The 27,990-nt window shown below is 38.0% G+C and overlaps 1 protein-coding gene across 2 annotated transcripts; it reads left to right on the top strand.

Annotated features, from left to right (window-relative positions):
• Positions 1-56: 56 nt before the first annotated feature.
• On the top strand, positions 57-27,791 carry TIMMDC1 (translocase of inner mitochondrial membrane domain containing 1). Of its 2 annotated transcripts, none has more exons than XM_079921746.1 (7): positions 57-1,084; positions 3,502-3,667; positions 7,108-7,196; positions 7,630-7,697; positions 18,644-18,722; positions 21,944-22,054; positions 24,305-27,791. In XM_079921746.1, exons 1-7 carry the CDS (start codon positions 903-905, stop codon positions 24,453-24,455), a joined length of 846 nt encoding a protein of 281 aa, XP_079777872.1. In that variant the 5' UTR covers positions 57-902; the 3' UTR covers positions 24,456-27,791. The 2 variants fall into 2 exon arrangements, with proteins under 2 accessions (XP_079777872.1, XP_079777871.1); XM_079921745.1 differs by having other exon boundaries at positions 57-1,096.
• The last annotated feature ends 199 nt before the right edge of the window (positions 27,792-27,990 follow it).

The raw sequence follows: 27,990 nt of genomic DNA, 5'->3' as shown, positions 1-27,990 counted from the left end.
TTTTAAATGCGTGCATTTTAATAAAAACTATACTTTGAAGCACATATTAGTGGAGACTGTAGTGACGGGAAATTATTGCTGGACTATCAAGCAAACGCCTGGTAGAAATTCCAGAAATTGTCCTGCCTTTCGAGAAACAGTAGGCATACGAACTAAGGGGAGTAAAACCCATCTTGTGAAGCCCAGGGCCGATTTCTTTAAAAAGTGTTCTGGAAATCTCGGGGAAACTGGCACCAAGACCCCTCTTCAACGCCTCGGTCCTTTCCGAAAACAAGAATGGACCCCACCCAGCCCGGTAGTCCGTGACAGGGTAAGTTGGGCTTGTATTTGCGCAAATTGCCTTCCCCTTTCCGTACTCCACTTGTAGTGAACACTGCACTTTCTTCACCTACATGGGGTTTCTGCCGTTTTAAATACGCTAACCTACTTTAGCTTGAGAACACGTCTCGCCGCCTGCAAACTGCCCAACTCTCCCGTTTTCCGGGCGCCGGAAGACCAGTCACATGACGCCAGAGTGGGGTCCAGAGAGCGTTGAACGTGTCTACTCTCCGCCACCTCACTTCCGGCGGGGCGACGCCGCACCGCAGAGGTCCTTCCCGCCTCCAACCGGAAGTGTGTTCGGATCCGGCTCCGCCTTTGCTCCTCTTTTGGTCTTTGCCCTCGTTGGGGCGGGACTTCCTGTCTCGTGTGTCCAAGGGCCTCCAAAGTGAGGCCTGGCACTGAGGGCAAGTCTGTCAGGCGGTGTGGCAGCGGATACGGCCGCGAATTAGCTCGGGCGTAGTGTACGGGTACTCGTCCACTCCTTCTTGCAGTTATCCTCGCTCTTCTCCCACGGCGCCTCCGGGAGGCCTCGGCGCCCTGAGCGCCCAAGCGAGTGTCTGTCGGCAGGTTCGTAGAGGGCCATGGAGGTGCCGCCGCCGGCGCCACGGAGCTTCCTCTGCAGGGCGCTGAGTCCTTTCCCTCGGGTCTTTGCTGCCGAAGCTGTGGCCGCCGATCCCAAGGCTCTTGTGAAAGACCAGAAGCTGCCTTCCTACGTCCCAGAACCCCAAAACCCGGAATCCGGATGGGACCGCCTCCGAGAGCTGTTTGTCAAAGAGTAAAAGTACCTACTGTCTGTGGGGAGGGGTTCGAAGGAGGTGACCTGCTGCCTGTGTCATCTAGGGCGAAGGACCCCAGAGTGGTGGGATTTATCTTTGTGGGATTTGGGGTTTTAATATTTGTATTCCAAATTTGTATCCTACCATTGCCGTTTGGTAGTTCTATTGGTTGACAGGCCGGTTTTCAGATGGTAAGGGTAAGATTAACTGAAAGTCAGAGCTTTTAGGGGTTTTAGGGACTGTAGTCTTAGTGTAATCCCCCGATTTTACAGATGAGAAGAATTGAAGCAAGCTACTTAGTGATCTGCAGGACTCCACTCCAGTATTCTTTTTCACGTTTCACTTGATCCCAAATTTTCATGAACAGCAGCCCTCCTCCTCGCCATAAAAGTGGAGGTTGGAGAGATAACAGAGAGTTGTAAAGTTTTTATTCTGCCAAATAAGGAATATATAAAAAAATAGTAGCAACTGTTGTCTCATCAGTTTATAAAAGAAAAGATATTAGCTGGATTCACAAATAAGGATGTTTCACAATAAAGAATAAAATAAGCCTTTAAACTAACTTTAATGGAAACCTCAGGATAATTAGTTAATTTCATCATGTTTTAAAATTCATCACTTACTGGTGAAAAGTTAGCCCTCTTATGAAGTACTTTATCATATACTACACTGTGTTATCAAGTGGATAAATTAACATTTAAGTTTTAGTATGTTGCTGAGATAGGGCAGGGGAGCTGGTGGAATTGTATTTAATTACTTTATTTAGTTTCATCATCTCATTTTAAAGATACCGAGGCCGCCCTTCTCATTGGTCGTTCCAAAATTTGAGATATCTGTGAACGATCCTGTGTAGTACACAACAGAAAAGTGTTATTTTGATCAGCTTTATAAACAACAGAATGATGAGCTGAAAGAAATTTGGAAGATAATTTAGTGTGACTTTCATTCTCCCTTCCATGTCATGGGTGAGGAAACCTAGGTTCAGAGTGATTGTGTTCTGGCTGCAGGTCATTTAGCAGTGGATGACAGACCCAGAACCACAACCCCATTGCTGTTACTTATAGTCCAGGTCCTTTCCACCACTATGCCTTGTTTGTTCACCGTTCATTAGCTCTTAGGGCCAATCATGTAACTTCTTAGAGCCTCTATCTATAAAATGAAGAAAAATGTCACCTATGTCATGGAATTTTTCAGAGGATGAGAAAGAGGAAAGCATATTGCATTTCCTAGCTTGTTAAATCTTAAGCTCTTTTACATTTACTCTTTTCTGAATTCTGCCAGTTTTTATGTAGATGTTGTTTTTGGTCCTTATTCATTATAAAAGATAAAATAGAAAGTTCAGCTTATAGCAGTTTTTCCTCTTGATATAGGAATTAGTTTCCTAAGAGATTTTATTTAGGTTTCTCTCTTGTATATGCAGGAACTATAAAAACTTACTGATTCTGATTTCAGAAATGTAGTGGTTGTTATTGGCAATTAGAATTAAACACTTGTACAGCCTCTGAAGAAAGCAAGTTAGTAATGTAAAAAATTAACATTTAGTAGTTTACTTATGTAGGAGGGCCATTATTTATAGTAACTGAACACTTACAAACTTAGCTATTTCTTAGAGCAATTTCCAGAGGACGTCTTGGAAGCTCCAGTATGGGTTCTGGTTTCTTATGCTTTTGAGAGTAATAGATTGGATTAAATGGTAGTTTTTCCCTGTTATTTTAGGTTTGTCTGTGTTGCCCACTGCATGGTGAGCTTTCTTAGTCAATGGTCTTTAATAATACAGGCCCATCTGAGCATGACATAAAAATTAAATATTCAGAAAGATAAAGTTTTGATTTTTTTTTTTACATCTAGGAATTCATTCTGGCATATCTTGTCCTAAAATCTCATAAGCTCGTGTAATTTCCAAAAGTTATCTAAAAATTCAGAAAGGGAAATATTGATCTGTACATCCAGTTCACAAATTCTTTCTGTTTACAGGGATATGGTAGAGCTGTAATAGTCATCAAATAAAATAACCTTAAAAAACAACCTTTTTATTGGAGTATAGTATGCACCTAGAAAAATGTACATAAGTATACCACTCAGTGACTTTTCACAAAGCAAACATAGCTGTGTATGCAGCCCCAAGACTGTTAACAGCATCTCAGAATCTCCCCCTGGTGCCCCTTCCTTGTCACTGCCTTCCCAAGAATAACCACTAGCTTAATTTCTGAAAGCATAGATTAGTTTTGGCTGAGATTTGAGCTACTTGTAATATAATCATTTAATTCATCAGAAGATTTAACTGGTTCTGCCCATCATGAAAAGTGTAGCCCTTTTAGCATTTGAGATAATTCTGATCATACTGTCTTTTGGAGAGCAGTATGCATAAACTAATCCCAAACAACACTGTCTTTTTGATGTTTAGTGAACAGCAGAGAACGTCAAAAGAACTTCAGGATATTTACAAGGCGGCAATTTCAGCAGGCGTCATTGGCTGGGCATATGGGGGGATACCAGCTTTTATTCATGCTAAACAGCACTATATTGAGCAGAGCCAAGCAGAAATTTACCACAACCAGCTTGATGCAGTGGTATGTACTGGTGTTCTAATAGTATTTGGGGGCATGCCAATTTAGCTGTTCCTTTTACACTTAGTCATCTAGTTAGGTGGTAGGGTTGGGAAGGTTTAGGAAACAAAGTCTGTACTTGACAGCAATGCAAGTACTAATGCTAAAGTGCATACACGAGCCTCGTCAGACCACTTTTCTTATCTTCAGAATTGATCACCACTTATGGCTCTACTTTCTGAAATATATTTCTACACCCGTGCTAAATCGTCATGGCTCAGCTGTAGCATATTTATCCTATTCAAAATGCCTCCTGCAGTACACTAGCTCACACTAAAACAATAATTAACACTTAGAGCTTTATAGCTTGTAGAGTGCTAACTCAATTGTTATATCTTAGCTCTGTACATCAATTCTACTGTATTAGTGAGAAAGTTACAGCTCAGAAATTTTAGTTTTTTTTTTTTTTTTTTTTTTTTAGAAATTTTAGTTTTTTGAAGCTTTTTTTTGAAATTGTGTCAGACTTAAAAGTTGCAAAAGTAGTACCAGTGTCCCACAGTATCCAAGGGGGATTGGGATCCAAGGACTCCTGCGGATACCAAAACCCGAAAATGCTCAAGTCTTTTGTATAAAAAGGCACAGTACCATAGACCCCCCATATCCATGATTCCACATCCTCAGGTTCCAAATCTGAGGATACAGAGGGCTGACTATACAAAGAATTCCTGTATACCTTTCAATCAGATTCTCCAAATGTTAAAATTTTACGACATTTGCTTTCTTATTCTCTCTCTGTATAAGGCATACTATTATTTTTTTTGTGAACTGCTTGGGAGTAAGTTATAGACACATGAGTGCTTCAGCATGCATTTCCTAAAAACAAAGACATTTTCTTACATAACCACAATATTATTATGCAGAGCAAGACATTAACACTTACAGAGTACTGTTATCTTACCTATGGACTTTATGTAAATTTTGCTAGTTGTCCCACTAATATAATTTATTTTAAAAGTAAACAATTTAGGGGCTTCCCTGGTGGCGCAGTGGTTGAGAGTCCACCTGCCGATGCAGGGGACACGGGTTCATGCCCCAGTCCGGGAGGATCCCACATGCCGCGGAGCGGATGGGCCCGTGAGCCATGGCCGCTGAGCCTGCGCGTCTGGAGCCTGTGCTCCGCAACGGGAGAGGGCACAACAGTGAGAGGCCCATGTACCGCAAAAAAAAAATAAATAAAAAAATAAACAATTCATTAAAAAAATTTTATTCTGGTCCGGGATCTAATACTGGATCAGGTGTTGCATTTGCCGGTCATGCCTCTCTAGTCAGTCTCCTTTAATCTGGAACAATTTTTCTGTTGTTCTTTGACTTTCATGACTTTGATATTTTTTAAGACTATGGTCCATTTATTTTATAGAATGTCCGTCAACTTGGATGTTTGATGTTTTCTTGTGATTAGATTTCACTTATGTGTTTTCACAGGAATACCCTAGAACTGATGTTGTATTCCTCAGTAGGTAAGGATAAGGAGCACAAGATATCTATTTGTCCCTCAACTGGTGATGCTTACTTTAGTCACTTAGTTAAGATGGTCCCTGCCAGGTTTATCCACTGTAAAATTACTATTTTTTTCTCTTTGTAATTAATAAGTGTCTTATGAATACTTTTTAGCTACTTTGAGACTATGCCAATATCCTATTTTTCATCAAATTTCTACCCTCTAGTTTTAGTATTCAATGCTCATTCTTGCCTAAAGCAGTTATTACTGTGGTGGTGGCCAAATGGCCATTTTCTAATTCCATCATTCCATTTATATTTATTGGTTAGTATTCTACTATAAGGAAGAGCTTTCACTTTCCCTCTATTTATTTGTCCATTTATCTATTTATAATTTATTTATTCAATGTGGACTCATGGATTCTTATTTTATTCTGTAGTTTTATAATCCATTATTATCATCATTTATTTTGATACTCAAATTGGCCTGGATTTGGACAATTGGAGCCCCTTAAATCTAGCTCCTGTGTCCTTTTGATATGTCCCCGTTACTCTTTTTTTTTTTTGGCTGTGTTGGGTCTTCGTTGCTGCATGGGGGCTTTCTCTAGTTGCGGTGAGCAGAGCCTACTCTTCATTGCGGTGCGCAGGCTTCTCATTGCAGTGGCTTCTCTTGTTGCAGAGCACGGGCTCTAGGGCACGCAGGCTTCAGTAGTTGTGTTACACAGGCTCAGTTGTTGTGGCTTGCAGGCTCTAGAGCACAGGCTCCATAGTTTTGGCACATGGGCTTAGTCGCTCCGCAGCATGTGAGATCTTTGTGGACCAGGGCTCGAACCTGTGTCTCTCCTGCATTGGCAGGCAGATTCTTAACCACTGCGCCACAAGGGAAGACCCCCATTACTCCTTGAGCATGCCTTTACTTTCTAAAAGGCACAGCAAGGTGTTTCTGGTACATCTTTTACTTTTTAAGCACCAGCCCTGGCATAAGCCCATTTCACCAAAGACCTGTAGTTTCTTTTAAAATGGTATTTAAAAGCCAAGTTCTAGTGCTAGGTATGCTCACTGCTACTGAGGTATCATGGCTTCTAGGCTCTAGGCACATAGAGTTAGGAAATGTGTATGTGTGTGTGACTTATGTGCACATTCATGCACATTTCTATATCTGTTTCTATATTTATCTACCCATTTTTTAAAAGCCATGAGTTCGCACTGATACCTTTCAGAGAGGTTTTGACTTGCCCAATATCATATAGTAGTTAAGACTACACTTAGGGTTTCTGTCACATTCTTTAAAAATCTTGGCTTTACCCTCACAGTATTATGCCAGACTTGCTTCATTGTGGTCTAGTGAAAATGAGTTGTGGAAACAGACAACCTAACTTCCAGTTCTGACTTTATTCCTTATTGGCTGAGAAAAACTTCCTCTCTATGTTTTAGTTAAAACTAAAACACCTGCTTGAAGAAAATGTTGTAAAGATTAAGTGAGGTAATATGTTAACAATGTTTACATAGAAGGTGGTCAGTAAAGATTGTCTTTTTTTCTTCCTTTCCTCCTTTCCTGCACATCTGTATAACTTTAATCCTTACCCTTTACAGTATACTCTGTGCTTCTTCTTTATTTTGTGTTTTTCTTTTCCCCACAATTTCTTGAAAGAAAGTATGTCTAATACTGATTTTATGTCTGTCATGGTGTTTGTCATATAGATTCTTAGTTGCTACTTAATTGATGGATTACTTGTGTGACACTTCATCTCTTAGTTCCTTTTACACCTCCTGATAGAATACGATGCACATGGCATTTTCACTTAAGTTTCAGTACTTAAAGAATGATATTTCTAGACATTTTCCTATTGTTTCTATGTGTTCAGGTGTCCCTACTTAATGCCTAGCTGACATTCCTCCACCACATTTTTAAAATAGGGAAAGTGTCAGGGTGTCTCAGAACCTCACAGCCTTTTTATTAACTTTAGCAATCTGCACATCGTGCTGCCACACGAGGCTTCATCCGGTACGGCTGGCGCTGGAGTTGGAGAACGGCCATGTTTGTGACTATATTCAAGTAAGTTCTCTGAATTGTGATGAACTGTCTTGGGTATTCTTTTAGGAGCACATTTTTTGAGCAGTGGAATTATGAAGTTTGAACGCCCACATAAAAGTGATTCATGATACCTTTTTCTTAAGAACTTTTATCTATTTACCTAAAAGATTGGTTCAGTTGTACTTTTGTATGCATGGATGAAGGTCTGCCAACTAATATCAAAATAGATAGAGGTTTGCTAAGTCAGAGGAACTCTGCAGAACTCTTCTTTACGTTCTGTTGCTTATTGGCATATTAGCAATCTGAAACACACTGAAGGAGCCTAGACTAGCACCAGGGATTGACATAGTAGGCTCTTCTAAACTAATACGTATCACTTTAGTGAAAGTTACAGTCAAGAAGGTGAATGAGATTTGCTTTAAATGATGTTTTCCTCCTCCTCCCTTCTTCTCAGTACAGTGAACACTGGTCTAAATGTGTACCGAAATAAAAATGCCCTAAGCCATTTTGTCATTGCAGGAGGTAAGACATTTTTGTTTTGTTTATATTTTTCAATCTCAAATATGGTTTAGGAAATATGTAAGGACTTATAAGTCATGGCTACTGAATTCTTTGGTTGGCTTCTCATCACACCTCATTCAACATTCATGCAAAATGTATGGAAAACGTTGTGCTTGGTCCTTGGTGTACTTGTTGAACAAAACAGATAAGGTCTTTGCCTTCATTGAGTTTTATCATCTAATGTGGATGGGGAAAAAACACGTTGCTATGATAGAAAGTAACAAATAGGTGGGGCAGTGGGACCTAATGTGGACAGGGTGATCGAGAAGACCTTGAGTATAATTGCTTTACAATGGTGTGTTAGTTTCTGCTGTATAACAAAGTAAATCAGCTATACATATACGTACATCCCCATATCTCCTCCCTCTTGCCTCTCCCTCCCACCCTCCCTATCCCATCCCTCTAGGTGGACGCAAAGTACCGAGCTGATCTCCCTGTGCTATGCGGCTGCTTCCCACTAGCTATCTGTTTTACATTTGGTAGTGTATATATGTCCATGCCACTCTCTAACTTCGTCCCAGCTTACCCTTCCCCCTCCCTGTGTCCTCAAGTCCATTCTCTATGTCTGTGTCTTTATTCCTGTCCTGCCCCTAGGTTCTTCAGAACCTTTTTTTTTTTTTTTAGATTCCATATATATGTGTTAGCATATGGTATTTGTTTTTCTCTTTCTGACTTACTTCACTCTGTATGACAGTTTCTAGGTCCATCCACCTCACAAAAAATAACTCAATTTCGTTTCTTTTTATGGCTGAGTAATATGTATTTGCCACATCTTCTTTATCCATTCATCTGTTGATGGACACTTATCCATTCATGGATAATAACTTATCCGTTATTCTTTATACATTCATCTGTTGATGGACACTTAGGTTGCTTCCATGTCCTGGCTATTGTAAATAGAGCTGCAGCGAACATTGTGGTACATGACTCTTTTTGAATTATGGTTTTCTCAGGGTATATGCCCAGTAGTGGGACTGCTGGGTCGTATGGTAGTTCTATTTTTAGTTTTTTAAGGAACCTCCATACTGTTCTCCATAGTGGCTGTATCAATTTACATTCCCACCAACAGTGCAAGAGGGTTCCCTTTTCTCCACACCCTCTCCAGCATTTATTGTTTGTAGATTTTTTGATGATGGCCATTCTGACCGGTGTGAGGTGATACCTCATTATAGTTTTGATTTGCATTTCTCTAATGATTAGTGATGTTGAGCATTCTTTCATGTGTTTGTTGGCAGTCTGTATATCTTCTTTGGAGAGATGTCTATTTGGGTCTCTGCCCATTTTTGGATTGGGTTGTTTGTTTTTTTCATATTGAGCTGCATGAGCTGTTTATATATTTTGGAGATTAATCCTTAGTCCGTTGATTCATTTGCAAATATTTTCTCCCATTCTGAGGGTTGTCTTTTCGTCTTGTTTTTGGTTTCCTTTGCTGTGCAAAAACTTTTAAGTTTCATTAGGTCCTATTTGTTTATTTTTGTTTTTATTTCCATTTCTCTAGGAGGTGGGTCAAAAAGGATCTTGCTGTGATTTATGTCATGGAGTGTTCTGCCTATGTTTTCCCCAAAGAATTTTATAGTGTCTGGCCTTACATGTAGGTCTTTAACCCATTTTGAGTTTATTTTTGTGTATGGTGTTAGGGAGTGTTCTAATTTCATTCTTTTACATGTAGGTGTCCAGTTTTCCCAGCACCGCTTATTGAAGAGGCTGTCTTTTCTCCATTGTATATTCTTACCTCCTTTATCAAAGATAAGGTGACCATATGTGTGTGAGTTTATCTCTGGGCTTTCTGTCCTGTTCCATTGATCTATATTTCTGTTTTTGTGCCAGTACCATACTGGAGAAGACCTTTCTAAGGAGGTGACATTTAAGCTGATACCTGAAGAATGGAAAGGAGCAAGGCTTGCAACGAAGTAGCCTAGGCAGGGAGAACGTCAAGGGTGAGGGCTCTAAGGTTTCTCAAATGCAGGATAATATGACTGGAACATAGTGAATAAGGGAAAGAATGGCTTGAGATGAGATTGGTAAGGTGAAGTAGAAAGGAGCCAGATTTTTCATGGTAAGAGATTGGATTTTATTTTAAAGCTCTCTGCCTCTGGTAGATAATGCCCTCTTTAAAATGAATGTTTAAAAAGAAAAAAAAAGTATTGAACATTTCATTACATTTCCAGTACAAATCCAGTACATTTCCAGAAATGTAAATGAAGTTAACTGCGTATACATGCAAACACTCACTAATTCACGTACATTCTCTCACATACAAAAACATACACATACTGCACATAACAGTTTTTTACTTTTTATTTGGAAATAACTTCAAGCTTATGGAAAGTTGCAAAAATAAAATACAAGGAACACCATGAGCAATACCCTTTAGTACTGATATTTGTTATTGTTAACATTTTTTTTTTTACTCCACCCCCACCCAGCTGCACAGCTTGCAGGATCTTAGTTCCCCGATCAGGGAATGAACCTGGACCCTCGGTAGTGAAAGCACAGAGTCCTAACCACTGGACCGCCAGGGAATTCCCAGTTATTATTAACATTTTAGCCCATTTGCTTTATCACTTATGCTCTCTTTTATTTTGGGTGCACTCTGTCTTTCTCTGTGTATACACACACAGGCAAACACACATATACGTAATTTGAGCTTAATGTTTTAATGAAAACATTTAAAAATATAAAACTAGAAATAGACATTAATAGCATTGTAGCAGCTAGAACTTGCCTGGTTTTAACTTGTGAACATTTTTACATGGATATTCTGTAGGCTCAAGTGCCTGTATCCGAACCAAACTCTTGTCTTTCTGCCCCTACTTGCAGATTTACTCCTGTTATATGTTCTCTGTCATCTGTTAAATTCCAAAATTGGAAATCAGTTAATGATGTGGTTCTGCCCTTTATTTCCCCTTTCCAGACTTCTAGTTCTATCAATCTTTTTTTTATAAAAAATTTATTTATTTAATTTTGGCTGCGTTGGGTCTTCGTTGCTGTGCGCAGGCTTTCTCTAGTTGCAGTGAGCGGGCTTCATTGCGGTGGCTTCTCTTGTTGAGGAGCATGGGTTCTAGGTGTGTGGGCGTCAGTAGTTGTGGCACGCGGGCTCAATAGTTGTGGCTCGCGGGCTCTAGAGCACAGGCTCAGTAGTTGTGGCACACGGGATTAGTTGCTCCGTGGCATGTGAGATCTTCCCGGACCAGGGATTGAACCTGTGTCCCCTGCATTGGCAGGCTGATTCTTAACCACTGTGCCACCAGGGAAGCCCTAGTTCCATCAGTCTTATTCCTTAAATATATATGGACTCTCTCACCTCCTCTTTGTTCCCACTGCTACTACAGGTCTTCCCTGTTTCTAATCTTGGTTTGCTTCACCTCTACTGTTATCTGACTTTTTTGAAATATGAATAAGATTTTAATACTTCTCTGCTTCAGATTCTTCCATAGTTTCCCATCACTCTAATGTCGATTCTTGACCTGACCTCCATGCACCACTCTTGCCCAAAACTTATAATCTACTTGGATTTCTCAAACCCAGCATATTCTTGCTTTACAAGAATGCTTGCTTGAATCCACCTTCCAACTCCCACAACTAATTTCATTCAGCTCTATACTTAACCTGTCTTTCAAGTTTCACTTCATCTGTCAGCTTCAGCTTCCCTAGAGGGTTCTCCTAGCTCACATTTTCCTATCCTTAGGTACCTTTCCCCTGTGTTCTCATAGTTCACTGTAAACAGTTTTATCAAAGCATTTATAACACTGTGTTGTAGCTGTTTACTTGTTTTGCTTCCCTACTAGACGACTAACTTGAATTCAGAGAAAGTGTTAGCCTTTTATTTCACAATTGTTTAACATATAGCAGGGTAGAATAAAGGTTTCTTGATTGAATGTAGATATTAGTAAAATAAAAATAGAAAAATATATCTGATACAATATATATTTTTATCTCAAGCCAGCAACCAACATTAAAATTAATGGTATAACACTAATTTATCCTGAAGTCAGACTCAGGTAAGGATGTCTTCCCTCACCACTATTATTTGGCATTGGTCTGGACATTCATAAAAGTATATTCAGCATCTAGAATGCCTTAGTACGGAGCTTGGCAAATCCTCTCCCTCAAAAGTAATAATAAAGCTGGACAAAATTATCAAAAGCAACCATTTAAAGATTCTGAGAATTGACCGGAGGCACACAACAAATTGAGAAGCATTTTTTCAAGAATTTCTACTGAATCTCAGTGAGAACAGTGGGAGTAGTCTGTAGTGTTTCAGCTTGGGGCTTCTTCCACCTCCTAACACCCAGCTGCATGGTGTTGAAGTTCCACAAGGACAGGGCAGGCTGGGAGGAACAATATTTCTGCTGTTTGAGGTGACTGACTTGATATGGAGCAGAGCACAGCAAATTCCATGCCTAAGGGTGTTGCTGAAAACAATAGCAAACAGTTAGGGAAGGACAGTATCACACAGATAACCTGAGGCTTTGATGTTGTTTGGGGCAAGCAATAGACTGGCAGATGAGGCAGAATCTTACCAGGGATGTCCAGGGAACAAGAAAGCCAAAGCAACTTCAGTAAGATCTTACTAATCCCCAGAACTCCAGAAAGTTACCTGTATGTATAAGCACACTCAGGAGAGACTGGTAAGGGCCCTAGCAAGCTACTTATCTTTGGTTAATTGTGAGGCCTCATGAACATAGAAAGTAAAAGCCAGAAAGGATTTATAAACTGCCTAAACCTTGAGTGCGTTCTTCAAGCCACAGACAGATCCACTGACAAAAGGTAGCAGCCAGGCTTCCCTGGTGGCGCAGTGGTTGAGAGTCCGCCTGCTGATGCAGGGGACATGGGTTCGTGCCCCGGTCTGGGAAGATCCCACATGCCGCGGAGCGGCTGGGCCCATGAGCCATGGCCGCTGAGCCTGTGCGTCCGGAGCCTGTGCTCCGCAACAGGAGAGGCCACAGCAGTAAAAGGCCCCGAGTACTGCAAAAAAAAAAGGTAGCAGCCTTACTGGCTTAAGATGTGTAATCACAACCTCTGACAAATCATTGACTGACTACCAAGCTGGTATGATTCATAGGAAGCCAGGCATAAAAATAAAAACTGAGCAGAGACTTCTGTGGCTGCACTCTACAAAAACAACAACAGCAAAAAACAAAGACTCCATAGAATTGGTACAGGCAAATCACTACATAAGCAAAGAACCACAGCCATGCCCCTGGTAGGGAGATGTTCCAACTCCAGTGTTGCTATAATTTATTACCTAAAATGCCTGATTTTCAAAAACAGCAAAAATGTCACATGATATACAAAAACAGGAGACTTAAAAAAAAGCAGTCACTGGGTATGTCTCTGACAGAGGCCATCTATTGGACATAGCAAACAAAAGACTTCAAGCCATTTTAAAAGAAATAAAAGTGTGATGACATTTACTCACCATATAGAAAATATCAGTAAAGATAGAAATTATTCAAAAAAGAATCAAACGAATATTCTAGAGTTGATAAATACAATAATGGAAATTAAAAATTCACTGGAGAGGAGGCGCTCAACAGCCGATTTGAGAGAGCATAAGAGAATCAGTGATCTTGAAGATAGATCAATATAGATTATCTTTTATCAAGGACAGAAATTTTAAAAATGAAGACAAATGAACAGAGCCTCAGAGATCTAGGAGACACAATCAAGAATACTAACACATGGATAATGGAGAGGAAAGAAAGAAAAGGGAAGAAAAAGTATTTTAGGAAATTATGGCCACAGACTTCCCAAATTTGATGAAAAACATTAATCTATACATTCAAGAATCTCAACAAACTCCAAGAAGAATAAACATGAACAGATTCACACTTAGACACATAATAGTTACACTGTTGAAAGATAGAGAAAAATCATGAAAGCAACAAGATAAAAACAACTCATACTGGAATACCCAAAAAAATTAACAGCTGACTTCTCATCAGAACAGTGGAAGCCAGAAGGCAGTAGAATTACTAAGTGCTGAAAGGAATAAACTGTCAATTAGTAATTCTATATCTAGCAAACCATCCTACAAAAATTGAAGGCAAAAGATGTTGGCAGATGAACAAAGAGAGAATTCATTGCTAGCAGACCCACCTTACAAAAACATTAAAGGAAGTTCTTCAGGCTTAAAGGAAGTGATATCAGATGGTAACTTGATTCTACATGAAGAGCATTGATAAAGATAATTATATAAGTAATTCTTGAGGGCAGTATAAATATTTTCTTCTCTTAACTGATCTAAAAAAGTTACATAATAATAAAATTGAAGTGTTGGGCATACAACATTTAAAGCTATATATTATAGCACAAAAGAGGGGGAAGGAATGGACTTATTTTGGAGCAATGAAATGACACCAGATAGTTACTTGGCTCCACAGGAAGAAATGAAAATTACTAGAGATGGTAAATACATAGGTTAATATGAAAGAGTTTGTGAATCTATTGTTTCCACTTTCTTTTCTTAACTGTTTCTACCCTTAACGTCATTAAAATACATATGGTTGTGTAAAATAATAATAATAACATTGTATTGTTGTTTTTAAACATATATGCGTAACGTAAATGACAATAATAGCACAAAGAAGGGAGAGGAGTGGAGCTGTATTAGAACAATGTTTCTACATTTTACTGGAATTAGTACTGATCTGAAGTAGACTGTGATAAGATGCATAGTATAATCCCTAAAGCAAATAATAAAATAGTAACTTTAAAAAAGAGTAACAAGGTCAAAAAGGAATTAGATAATATAGAAAACAAATAGCAAAATGGCAGATCTAAATCTAACCATATCAATAAAAACATTAAAACATGAATGGATTAAACATTCCAATCAGTAGGGATTGTCCAACTGTATTTTAAAAAGGATCCAACTATATGCTGTCTGCAAGAGACATATTTTAGGTTTAAAGGAACAAATTAGTTGAACATAAAAAGACAGACAAAGATACACTGTGCAAACAGTAAGAAAAAGAGCTTGAGTGACTATACTAGTATCAGGCAAAATAGACTTTAAGAGAAAAGTCCTAGAAGACAAAGAAGGACATTTTATAATGTTAAAAGGGACAATCCACCAAGAAGATACAACATTTAGAAACATACGCATCTAACAACAGAGCTCCAAAATACATGAAGCAAACACTTTGAATTGAGAGGAGAAATAGACAACTCAATCAGTTGCTGGAGACTTTTACAGTAGCTGGAGACTTTAATGCTCCACTTTTAATAATGGATAGAACAACTAGAGGGAAAATCAACAAGGATATAGAAGATGTGAACACTTATCTATCTACATGACACAGTAACATCTCTAGAACACTCCACCCAGCAATAGCAGAATTTTCATTCTTTTCAAGTGCACAGGGGACATTCTCTAAGCTAGACCATATGCAAGGCTATAAAACAAGTCTCAATAAATTTAAAAGGATTGAAATCTCACAAAGTATGTTCTCTGTCCTCAGTGGAATTAAACTAAAAAGAAATTGGGGGAAAATCACAAATATTTGGAAATTAAATAACACATTCGTAAGTAAACCATAAACCAAAGAGTAATCAGAAGGTAAATTTAAAATATTTTGAGCTGAATGAAAATTAAAGCACATTATATTAAAATTTATGAGGTGCAGGGACTTCCTTGGTGGTCCAGTGGTTAAGACTCCACACATCCAATGCAGGGGGTGCAGGTTCGATCCCTGGTCAGGGAACTAAGATCTCGCATGCCACAGTGTGGGGAAAAAAAAAAAAATTCTGAGGTGTAGTCAAATTAAAATAAGAAAGATCTCATATGAATAAGTTTCCACCTTTAAAAACTAGAAAATGAAGAGCAAAATAAACCTAAAGTAAGCAGGCAGAAGGAAATAATAGAATTAGAATGACACTCAATGAAATCAAGAGAAAAATCAATGAAACCAGAAGTTGGTTCTTTGAAAAGAGCAACAAAATAGACAATCCTTTAGCAAGACTGACCACGGGGGTGGGGGGTGGGGGTGATACAAATTACCAAAATTTGCTCAAGAAGAAATAGAAAATCCCTATAGCCCTATAACAAATTGATAAACTAAATATTTAATTAAAATCTTTTCACAACGAAAAGTCCAGGACCAGATGGCTTCCCTGGCTATTAATATTATCCTAATACCAAAGCCAGATGAAGTAGACAACTAAACTACAGATCACTATCCCTCAGGAGTATATACACAATTTTATCCTTAACAAAATATTAGTAACCAAATCCAGCAACGAATAAAGATTATACACCATGACCAAGTGGAACTTATTTAAGGAATTCAAGGTTAGTTTGAAAACACATTTGACAAAAGTCCAACATTCATGATAAAAACTCTAAACAAACTAGGATTAAAAGGGACTCTTTAACTTGATAAAGATTATCTATGAACAACAGCTAACATATTTAATGGTGAAAGACTGAATGATTTCCTTAAGATTGAGAACAAGACAAGTAGATGAATACACTTGTATTTAGCATTATACTGGAGACTTTAGCCAGTGCATTCAGGCAAGAAAAAGAAATAAAAAACATCCAGATTGAAAAAGACTGTTCACAGAAATATGGTCCTGTGTAACAAAGAGTGTGACTCCATTTTTTATGTTTGGCTTCTAGCAGCTTCTAAACCCCACCACTCGTCCTCCACCACCTCCCTTTTTTAATAAATTTATTTATTTATTTTTGTCTGCGTTGAGTCTTCGTTGCTGCACGCAGGCTTTCTCTGGTTGTGGCAAGCAGGGGCTACTCTTCATTGCAGTGCGTGGGCTTCTCATTGTGGCTTCTCTTTTGCGGAGCATGGGCTCTTGGTGTCTGGGGTCAGTAGTTGTGGCTCACGGGCTCTAGAACGCAGGCTCAGTAGTTGTGGTGCACAGGCTTAGTTGCTCCGAGGCATGTAGGATCTTCTCAGACCAGAGCTCGAACCTGTGTCCCCTGCATTGGCAGGCAGATTCTCAACCACTGTGCCACAACGGAAGCCCCTGACTTCCTTTCTAATAAAGTTTTTTAGAGCAGTTTAGGTTCACAGCAAAATTGGGCAGAAGATAAAAGATTTGTCATATACTTCCTCCCTGCTGCATACACATAGTCTCTCTGGCTATTAACATCCCACACCAGAATGGTACATTTGCTACAATTGAAGAACCTAAATTGATACATCATCACCCAAAGTCCTGTTTACCTTAGGGTTCACACTTGGTGTTTTACATTCTGTGGGTTTGGGGAAATGTATAATGACATATGTCCACCATTATGGTATCATAAAAAGTATTTTCCCCTCTAAAAATCCGTGCTCTGCCTATTGATCCCCATGCTCCACCCTCAGCCCCTGGCAACCATTGATCTTTTTAACTATCTCCATAGTTTTGCCTTTTCCAAAATGTTGTATAGTTGGAATCATACAATATGTAGCTTTTTCGGATTGGCTTCTTTTATTTAATAATATGCATTTAAGATTCCTCCATGTCTTTTCATGAGTTGATAGCTCATTTCTATTTAGCGGTTGATAGCTCATTTCTATTTAGCGCTGAATAATGTTCTATTGTCTGGATGTACGACAGTTTATTTTTCCATCACCTGTTGAGGACATCTTGGTTGCTTCCATGTTTTGATGATTATGAACACAGTTGCTATAAACACCTGTGTGCAGGTATTTGTAGACAAAAGTTTTCAACTCTTGTGTCATTGCTGGATGGTATAGTAAGAGTATGTTAGTTTTATAAGAAACCACCAGTCTTACAAAGTAACATTACCATTCTGCATTCCCACCAGGAATGAATGCAAGTTTCTATTGCTTCATATCCTCACCAGCATTTGATGTTGTCAGTGTTCCAGAGTTTGGCTATTCTAATAGGTTTTTAAAAAATATTTTGTTTGGAAAAGAAGCCTAGAAAAAAAGACCAAATTTTTTGCTGTCTCTGGATAATGGAATTAAAGGTGATTTTTGTTCTTGTTAATTTAAAAATTTAGAAAAGACGGGGACTTCCCTGGCGGTCCAGTAGTTAAGACTCCGCACTTCCAATGTAGGGGGCGTGGGTTTTGATCCCTAGTCGGGGAACTATGATCCCACATGCTGCGCAGCACAGCCAAAATATTAAAAAAAAAAAAAAGTTAAAGAATTGGATAACTGATATGCTGGATGCTCTAAATGCATAGTCTATAAAATAATAATAATAGGATATTACAAACAACTTCATATCATCACTTGAAAAATTTTTTAAATTTAGAAAAGTTAAAACAATGAATATTTAAATTAAATAAGTACTTAAATAAGAACTGTAAACCTCAAATGTTAATTTTAAAATTGTTACCACCTGAAGTGTCATTCGTTGTGTTGTACGTAGTGAAAGAGGAAAATGAATGGACATCTTGGGTGTACAGTCTTAGTGGGAAGGAAAGAGGACCTATGCCCCGGCCACCAGGTGGCGTTGTAGGCCAACTGCCCACTTGCAGGCTTGCTTGAGAGGTGTAGCGTAGCAGTACAGAAAGGTGAGGCTGGGGGAGGACATGAACTGCAGGCTCTAGTGAAGGTTTTGTTAATTATTTGGGGAAAACTTTCCTTAAAGAAGGAACAAATGAAAGACGTGGAAGTGACGAAATAACAGATTTTTAAGGCGAGGTTGGCAAAAATGAAGCATAATGAGAAGAGGCTGGGTCCATAGAACCGACTGAGCAATTCTGTTTGTAAAAGGAACGTTTCTTCATTTGAACCTGCAGAGTGGATGAGAAGCTGGCTGTATTGGCATTTTAGATTCAGGAAATCTAGGTTGTGGTGGTATATTAATGTTGGGTTCAAAAAGCTTATTTGGAGATTTATGTCCTTCTTATGGAGGAACATTTTTAAATGGAACTCTGGTGTTTAAAGGTGATTTAATATTGCCCTTTGTTTCTTTTAAAATAGCTATCACTGGAAGTCTTTTTAGGATAAACTTAGGCCTGCATGGCTTGGTAGCTGGTGGCATAATTGGAGCCTTGCTGGGGTAAGTGTTAACATGGTTTGATTCTAAATTAATATAATTTAATGCCTTCTCTGTTAAAAATTGCAATCATTTCTAAAGAGCAAATTTAATACTTAGAGCCTATAAAAGGTCTCTAGTCTTGTATTAGCAGTAGCTTTGACTGTCCAATTCTGATTGTACCCCAGTTTTTGATTTTACTTCTAGTTTTCACCGGATAAAAACTGTTAAATATCTCTAACACCTGAAACTATTTGAGGTTTGAGCAAAGGTACTTATAAGTAGCAGGAAAAAGGAATAAGAAACAGTTAACAAGCACATTCTATAAAAAATTTGGGGTTAGATTTTGTTTGTATAGTTTAATAAACGTTAAGAATTTTCTTCTCCAACTTTTTACTTTGAAACATTTCAAACCTGTAGAAAACATGAGTGAATTGAACATTGAACACGCATATAACCCTTTACTCAGATTCACCAGTTGTTAACATTTTTCCATATTTGTTTTCTACCTCTCTGTTTATGTGTGGGACATGTGTATATTTCCTTTTCTATTTTTTTCTTTTGGTTAAACCATTTAAAGTATTTTAGACCTCATAATTCTTCAGCCCTAAATACATCAGCATGTATTTCCCAGGATGAAGAACATTCTCCAATGATATCACAGTACAGTTACCACAATAAATAATTTAGCATTGATTGACTGAATACTATTTAAGATAGGGTCCATATTCAAAATTCCTCAGTTATTACAATAATGCCATATATATATAATTTTTTAAAATCCAGGATCTAATTGTTGCATTTCGTTGTTATGTCTCTTTAGATTCCTTTAAGCTAAAACAGTTCCACTGCCTTTTTTTGCCCAGAATATTTCTCAATTTTGTTTGATTATCCCCTCATGATTAGATTTAGGTTTAATGTTTTCACCAAGAATACAACATAGGTGAGGTTGTGTCCTTCTCAGTGTATCACATCAAGAGACATATTATGTCACCCATTGTAAGTGATGTTAACTTGGTGTATTAGTTTTCTGTTGCTGTGTAACAAATCACTACAAACTCAGAAGCTTTAAACACCACACGTTTATTATATGGGGTTGGTCAAAAAGTTTGTTCAGGTTTTTCCATAACATCTTACAGAAAAATGCAAACGAACTTTTTGGCCAACCCAGTATCACTTTTCTGTAGGTCAGAAGTCTGGGTAGGCACAGATGGGTTCTCTGCTTAGTATTTCAGAAGACCAAAATCAAAGTGTTGTCCAGGCAGGTTCTTACCTGGAGGCTCTGTGGGAAGAATGTGTTTCTATAAAATTCAGGTTGTTGACAGAACCCTGTGGCTGTAGGCCTGAAGTCCCCGTTTCCTGGCTGGCTGGCTGTCAGGCACCACCTTGTTCCTAGAGACATCCACATTCCTTCTAACGTGCCCCCTCCATGTTCAAACCAGCAACCAGCATGTTGAATCCTTCTCAGACTTTTAATCTCTCTGACTTCCATTCTGCCACCAACTGGAAAAAACTCTCTCCTTGCAGAGGGTTCACCCAGATAATCTCTTTTTTGATTAACTCAAATTCAACTGATCAGTAACCTTAATTACATCTGTAAAATCCATTTTGCCATGTAACAATTTAATCATGGGCATAATAGTTCATCATTTACTCATAGTTGAGAAATTAGGGCAGGAAATTTTGGGGGGCTATTTTAGACTTCTGCCTGCCACATTTGGTATCTACTAAATTTCTCCACTGCAAGGGTATCTTTTTGCCATTGTGCTTAATAAGGAATCTGTTGGGGTGAGACTGTGTAAATAGCCCGTTCTCCAGATGTCTTTCTTCTAGTGGTTTCAATGATCCATTGATGATCCCTAATGTAATCAGTTATTGTAAAAGTTGCAAAATGTTGATTTGCTAATTCTGTCATTTCTTCTGTTTTTATTAGTTGGCATTTATCTGAATAGAAGAGTTATTTCTCCCTTACCCTCCCTTTTTCTACCCCACTTTGGGGAGGAAACACTGTAACTTTATGGATTCTTTTTTTTTTAAATTAAAAAACTTTTAAAATTCAACATATTATAATCTATTGCTGATGTTTTTGTTGTATTGTTAATATACCAGCTTGGTTTGAAGGGAAAAATTGCTGAAATTAGCCGCAAAAATATTTTTTTGTTGAGGTAAAAAAAACACATAACATAAAAATTACCATCTTAACCACTTTAAAGTGTACAGTTCAGTAGTGTTACCTGTATTCACATTGTTGTGCAACAGATCTCTAGAACTTTTTCATCATGCAAAACTGAAACTCTGTACCCATTAAACACTAATTCTCCCTTCTCCCACCCCAGAGCCTCTGGCAACCACCTTTCTACTTTCTGTTTCTGTGATTTTGACTACTCTAGGTGCTTCTTATTAGTGGAATCATACAATATTTTTCCTTTTGTAACTGGCCTGTTTCGCTTAGCATAATGTCCTGAAGGTTTATCCGTGTTGCAGCATGTGACAGGATCTTCCTTTTTGGACTGCATAATATTCCATTGTATATACAGTACCACATTTTCTTTATTCATTCATCATCAATGAACATTTCCACCTAGCAAAAATAATTTTTAAAATGTGGTTACAACTTAAGTTGTAACCAGAAGGAATTTAAGTTGTGTCAGAGTCAAAAACTCCTTCTCTTTGAAAACATGACCCAAACCCTCTTCATTACTGTAATAATTATTATCTAAATCAGTTTCTCAATGGGTAACTGTTGGCATTCTGGTGAGACAGTTGTGCCAGACTCTTGAATTTTAGGATGTTTTGGCAGCTTCAGCCCCAAAAGCCAGTAGCATCCTTCCCTCAATACCCTTCACATTTCTTGTCCCTTAAGGGGCTCTGGCACCATTCCTGGTATTAATTTCATTTCTGAGAAACCTTCAGTATAAAGCTATTTACTAGAACTTGTCATAAATGTATTTTTTCCCGGTTTATTTATCACTCATGATAAAAATCAGAGCCAATTTATAGACCTGTTGTTTTTATACCAGTTAAATTTAGGAAGTTGCAATGATTGTTTTTCCTATTATTCAGACCAGGAAGGAAATTATCTGAATATTTTTTTATTTGACAAGGACACTTTAATTATCAAATGTTCCTGTACCTGTCAGTGAGCAAGTGGCTCGTTTGGTGCTGCTCGCGCCTTAGCAGAGACACTCATGTTTCGCGTGGTTAACAGCTCTTTCTCCTAAGCATTCCCTCTGCCTCCCCCTCAGCACTCCTATAGGAAGCCTGTTGATGGCACTTCAGAAGTACTGTGGTGAGACAGTTCAGGAGAGAAAACAGAAGGATCGAAAAGCACTCCAGGAGCTGAAACTGGGAGAGCGGTAAGGAGCATGTTAAGACCAGGGGGGTGTCTGGCTTTCCTATCCGTGGACAGTGGTGCCCTCTGAAATAAGTACTCTAAATTGCCGCTCAATTCACAGAGTTTCTGTTTACTGAGTCCTTCACCTGGCATCTTACCTGGTCTTTTAATCTTTTTAATTAAGGAGAATGGAAAACAGAAAGACACTAATTGAGAATCTTTCCTTAGATACATTTTTTTTTAAGTTAAAATGTTGTAAATCTCATTTGGTTGCATATTTTTTCTTTTCCTGTGTTTTTGACTGCATAGGAAATTATCTAAAGGAAGTAAACAGCAATGAGTGAGCTTTATTTAAAAGATGATATCCTTGTTTACACATACATCTATGAACAATACAGAGCATGTTAGGCCTCCACATTCAAAGATTTTACTTCTTGCTGTGGACGCAATAGGCATTAGGTAGATATAGTGGCTGTTCATGGACTAGATGCCACTGAGAAGGATACAGACTGTCACCTGTTTATCTAGTCACTCCTTGGGGTCCAGCAATAGCAGACTTCATGCTAATTCTTTTTAAGATCATCATAATAGGCTGCCATCTAGCACTTTGGTACAAATGATTCTCATGGTTCTGCTTCCTGGCCACTAAGATGACATCTGCTGCTGCTACTTTGGTGGTTTGGTAGATAAGCAGTCTTCTTTTTCCCATGTTTTTATTGGAAACTTCCATTTGTGCCACACACACACACACACACACACACACGGAAATTCTTAATATCTGTAGATCTGTTTTCCAAGAACAGGTGCTATAGGAGAAAAAGCATTGATTTTAGAGCCAATGAAACCTTGAAAACAAACCTTAAATCCCAGCTAGACTATTAATTAATTCTGTGACCGTAGATGTTTTCCTTAACTTCAAGCCCTCAGTTTTCTCAGCTGTTCTAAGGGAAGAATCACACCACAGTGTTCAACAGATAGATGTTTGTTTTGTTCTGTCTTCTTTCCATAGTAAGAAGGTGAGTGAGATATGCTGCTCTCTAGGTTCTAGGATAAAGTACTTAAAATTCTGAATGCCATCATATAATTTGATATTATGGAGAGCTAAAAGCATGAAAGCATTAGCTTATTTCTAGCCCTTTAGGTGTCCTAAGAGACTTCTTTTTAAAAAGGAATCTTTGAGAAAGGAGTTGGAAAAGTAAGGAAAATATCTGGTTATTTGAATCTGATATAGGAAGTTATAGAAGAATTAACATTTGGACAAATATGAACAAATAATAATTGTATTCCAATCAGAAAAAAAGGAAACCAGAAAAAAAAAACTAGAGAAGTTGGTCAGTTATTTAGAGATGGAAAACCTCAAGAATGGGTAAAAACAACAACTGGAATTATAGAAATGAAAGAATATTTTGGCAGAAGGAAATAGTGTCAGAAGTGTATAGGTTATTTATATATTTATATATATATACATATATAATATATATGTGGTATTTCTGAGGACAGTTAATAAATAGTTAAGAACCTTTTATATGTCTGCTTCTTTGCTTGAAAATAACTATAGTATAGAGAAATCAACAAAGTGAGAATCTAGAAAATTAACATAGTGAGCAGAAAATACAGAACATTGGCTGTATTTTCCATAGAGCTATGAAAGAAGATATGGTCAAATCTGGTTATGAAGAGTTGAGAAGAAAGTCATAGGTGACCCTGATAATCACTTAAAGACAGGAAGACACTAATACTTGACTTGGAGAAAGAACTGATCTGTTATTTGGAAATTCGATTTTTTAACTCCTAGTAAATACACGTATGTAGTATTGCCCTATGTGACTTTTCCGTACTGAGATTACCAATGTTATAATCTTTGTGCAGGTCCCACAAGGTCTGTCAACAGAGTTTAACAGAGTGGCAGGGTGTTTCACATCCCCTCTGGGCCCTGAGGGCAAGAGGACAGGTTGGTTTGAGGCTCACACCTTAGCTCAGGGTGCTTCATTCAGCAACTGCATGTCACCCCTTCGAGAACTCTGGAGTATCTTAAGGATCAGAGCTACTGCTGGCAATGTCCACGATGGTAATGTGAGACTCCTAGCTGGCTTGTAAGTGGAACAGGTTAGGAGAGAGAAGAAAGTCATTGTATTTGAAGTGCAAGGAGCAATGTTTGCTCACAAGTTGTAAGGGAGTATAAGACAAACACTATCTTTCTAAAAAAAATTCTCTCTAAAAACCAAAGAAATAGAGCAGTACTTGATATATCCTTCTTGTTCTTTGATTACAGGAAAGCCAGACTACACTTTACTGAGCTCCTCCCTGAAGAAATTGAAAGTAATTTACAGAAAAATCGATCCAAGGCTGATGCTAAGAAGATTGAAGCACTGCTAAATCTTCCTAGAAACCCTTCGTCAGCAGATAAACAAGACAAAGACTGAACATGCTCTGGACTTAAAACTCACTGGAGAGTTGAAAGCTGTGTTGCTATGTCCATTGAATGCCAGTTAGTTGGGCTGCTGACAGATGTAAGTACGGGCATCTGTAGTGGCAGTGACTTGCTCTTACTTTTTCTTTTAACCAAGAATTGGGCTACTGTACTCTTACTTTACTCATCCTTAAATTTAAGTACATACTTTTATCTACATTGATTGATCTATATATTTGACATTATATCTATATTGATTGATCAATATAGATTTCTTTTCCCTGGATTATACAATAGTAAATTAAGATTTCCCAAAAGATTAAAGTTGAATTGTACAGGTTGTAAATTTATTCTTGTAGCCCTTTAAAAGAGTACTGTAGGGATCACTAGGAAGGAGAGGAAGGAACCAGGTAAGGCAAATGGTCTGTGAAACCCTTGCACCCTTGAGTCCTAGAAACAGTAAGGACCTAAATGTGTAGTTGTGTTTGGTTCTGTCTTAATAAAAATCAAAGATGGTTCCTGTGCCATTTGAAATAATATAAAACTTAACAAAAAGGAAGTAGGTAAGCATTATTAAAGAAACAACCGACCTTGTTTCCTATCTCAGTAATGCTGACAAAGTATCTCTGCTATAGTATACAAGAGTTACTCAGAATAGATACACTGTCTCTACACTCCAGGAGCTTGCTGCCTGAGAAGGAGGCTGCCCTGCAGATTATAACTTTTACTCAGTGAGAGGTGAGAATGACTGAATTGAGTGTACTGAGAGGAAAAAACTGCTAGTGCTTTGTTTTGGGGTTAGACCTCTTGGTTCCTACTCTGAAAATACTGTTGTTCACGTGAGCAGGGTTTGTGAAGCAGCCTAGAGTAGGGGCTAAAGCCGTGGGCTCTGGAGGCAGAACAACTGGCTTGGAATCTCAGCCCTGGAGCTTTGCAGCCATGTGACCTGCAGCCAAGCCATTTTACTTTAAGTCTCAAGTTTTCTCATCTGTCAAATGAAACAGTATCTACCTCAGAATGAGTATTAAATGAAACGATGTGTGTAAAACATAGCACAATGCAGTGGCACACAGGACATTATCTAACAACAGATATTAGCAGTTAAAAGGATACGCACCAGCACATTTTCACCATGATTTACATATTATTGCCACACTCCCAAAAGCATGTTTTTCTTAATTATCCCATTCATAAATTGCTGACAAATTGGTACTTAGTCAATCTGTTTATTGTTCTATTCACAACCACATTGAGATTAAATCCTTCAACTTATAAAATTAGATGGTTGGTTTTAAAATAATTTTATTCATATCACAAAAATATCAGAATAATAAAAGTAAAAAATACTACTTGAAAAAATAGTAGTAACACATTTATTAAATGTAATCAATAATTTACTATAATTTATTTAAAGTACAAGTAAGCTGTCTCTTAGGTTTGTACTGTTTTGTGGTTACTTCTAGAGGTCTCCTTTTGATCATGTCCAAGGATTATGAATCTTAACTAAATGTGGCAATTCCTGGTGTGTTTTTTTTTTTTTTTGGTAGCTGTTTGTTTGTTTAAATTCTTGTAATTTTGTTCTGTGAGCAACCATTTAAAAGTGTACCTCTGTTCCATAGACTATATAGAGTAATCTAGCCCCTTTACAGCTACCAAAATTAAACGTTTTAAATCCAGCCCCATTTGAGAAACTTGGTCAACTTGCTGTGCAACTCCAGATTTTCAAATGAGAATGTCTGATTGCCCCAGGTTAAATCACGTCCACTCCTGGTCCAATGAGCATGGAAGGCAATTTCAGAGAAAGAGGAGTCATGAGTTAAGTGATGTAGGAACAGCAGTTGGCCACTTCTTTCTTTTCAATTCTCTGCTGATGTCAGAGGGATCCAGAAATACCATGGAGGAAAAGCCACTTTAGGAATGTAAGGAAGCCCAATGGAATGCTATTTTCATTACTTCAATCAATTTCTGCTAAAGACAGCTTACTCTTTTGTACATACATAAAACCTATCTCATTTTAAATGAGAACCTTCTCATAAAGATTTTACAAATGAGATTAAACTAGCATAAAGCCATTTAAGGAGAGTATCAGTCCAATGTGAACTAAACAAATTATCACTCTCCAACCTTACTATTGCTTTGAGTTGTAAGTCCCCTACATACCAACATTCAAGTTGTGAACTGTTTTTTTTTTAAATTTAACTAAAAATAAATTTTAATTCCTTTATATGTCTTTGAAGTAACAAAATAGATATGCCAATTTTTATTACAAAAATGAACTTATGAAGCTGTTTTCATTTGCAGTTACTTTCTAGAACAAGTTATTGATTAGTTCATAAATTTTAAATAGAAAAAAAAGTTTGTGTGTGGTTTGTACACATGCACAACTTTTGCTAAATCTTTTCTTAGAAACGTTTGCATTTTCCTCCTTAACAGTTTATTGGTTGTGTCAGTCTTAACCACAGAGGTTAGCAGTGTGTATTAAGTATTTTGCTATGCCCTTGTTCTCTAATACAGTATTTACTTTGGCTTACCAACTTTTTTCCAAGGAATTATCAAGAAGCATTCATCTGGGCTTTTCATAGTATTGATTTATTTTTTAGTTGCTCCTTTTAAAAGAAAAAAAAAACAGTTCAACAAAATCTATTCTTGTTTGACCTATGATCTGGTAAGTTTGATTTACTTTACAAAACAAAAAATAAAGTCATTCTGTTTGCATTTACTAACAAGTTGCGAACTTTTGAAGATGCGAACATGTGTTCGCACGTCCAATCACGTAAGTTAGTTCAAGTGTGTGGCATACGTTGTCACGTGCATGCACCATTATGCTTTTGTGTACTTTACAGTACTGTATAGAGTACAGTAGTAACAGTATATTTACTTCAAGCCCAGCATGTCCAGAAGCAAGCGTAAAATCAGCGGTATATAGCCGCTGTGTTAGTCGGGTACCTAGGCTAACTTTGTTGGACTTACAAACAAATTGGACTTATGAACACGCTCTCAGAATGGAACTCATTCATATGTAGGGGACTTACTGTATAAGTCATTCATTCTACCTGTCAGAGGAAATTAGTTTTAGATGGGTCTACTTCCTCCTGAACCTAGTAGAGAATTAGGAGAACAACAAAGGAGAACACAATGAAAATGTGCTGGCTAAACACCAATAATATTTCCATTAACCTCATCTAGGTGTACATACACCCTACTTCCCACACATTAACATTAGATTGCTTTTAACAACATAACATCCTTCTCCATTCCTTCATCAGATCAAGTCTCTGAAATTGACCTGATTGATACTGGATAAATTCTGTTTCCAGAAGCACTTTGACTGGTGTGTGTGTGTGTGTGTGTGTGTGTGTGTGTGTGTGTGTGTGTGTGTGTGTGTGTGTGTGTGTGTGTGTGTGTGTGTCTGTGTACACACATACCAGTGTGTGTGTGTGTGTGTGTGTGTGTGTGTGTGTGTGTGTCTCTGTGTGTCTGTGTGTGTCTGTGTACACACATACCAGTTAATAGCACAAAGCTGGATTGATGAAGGAAAAGAGCACCAG

This window comes from Stenella coeruleoalba (genome assembly GCF_951394435.1).
Source record: "Stenella coeruleoalba genome assembly, chromosome: 5".
Classification (NCBI taxonomy): domain Eukaryota; kingdom Metazoa; phylum Chordata; class Mammalia; order Artiodactyla; family Delphinidae; genus Stenella; species Stenella coeruleoalba.
This window is presented reverse-complemented; position numbering and strand designations above follow the sequence as displayed.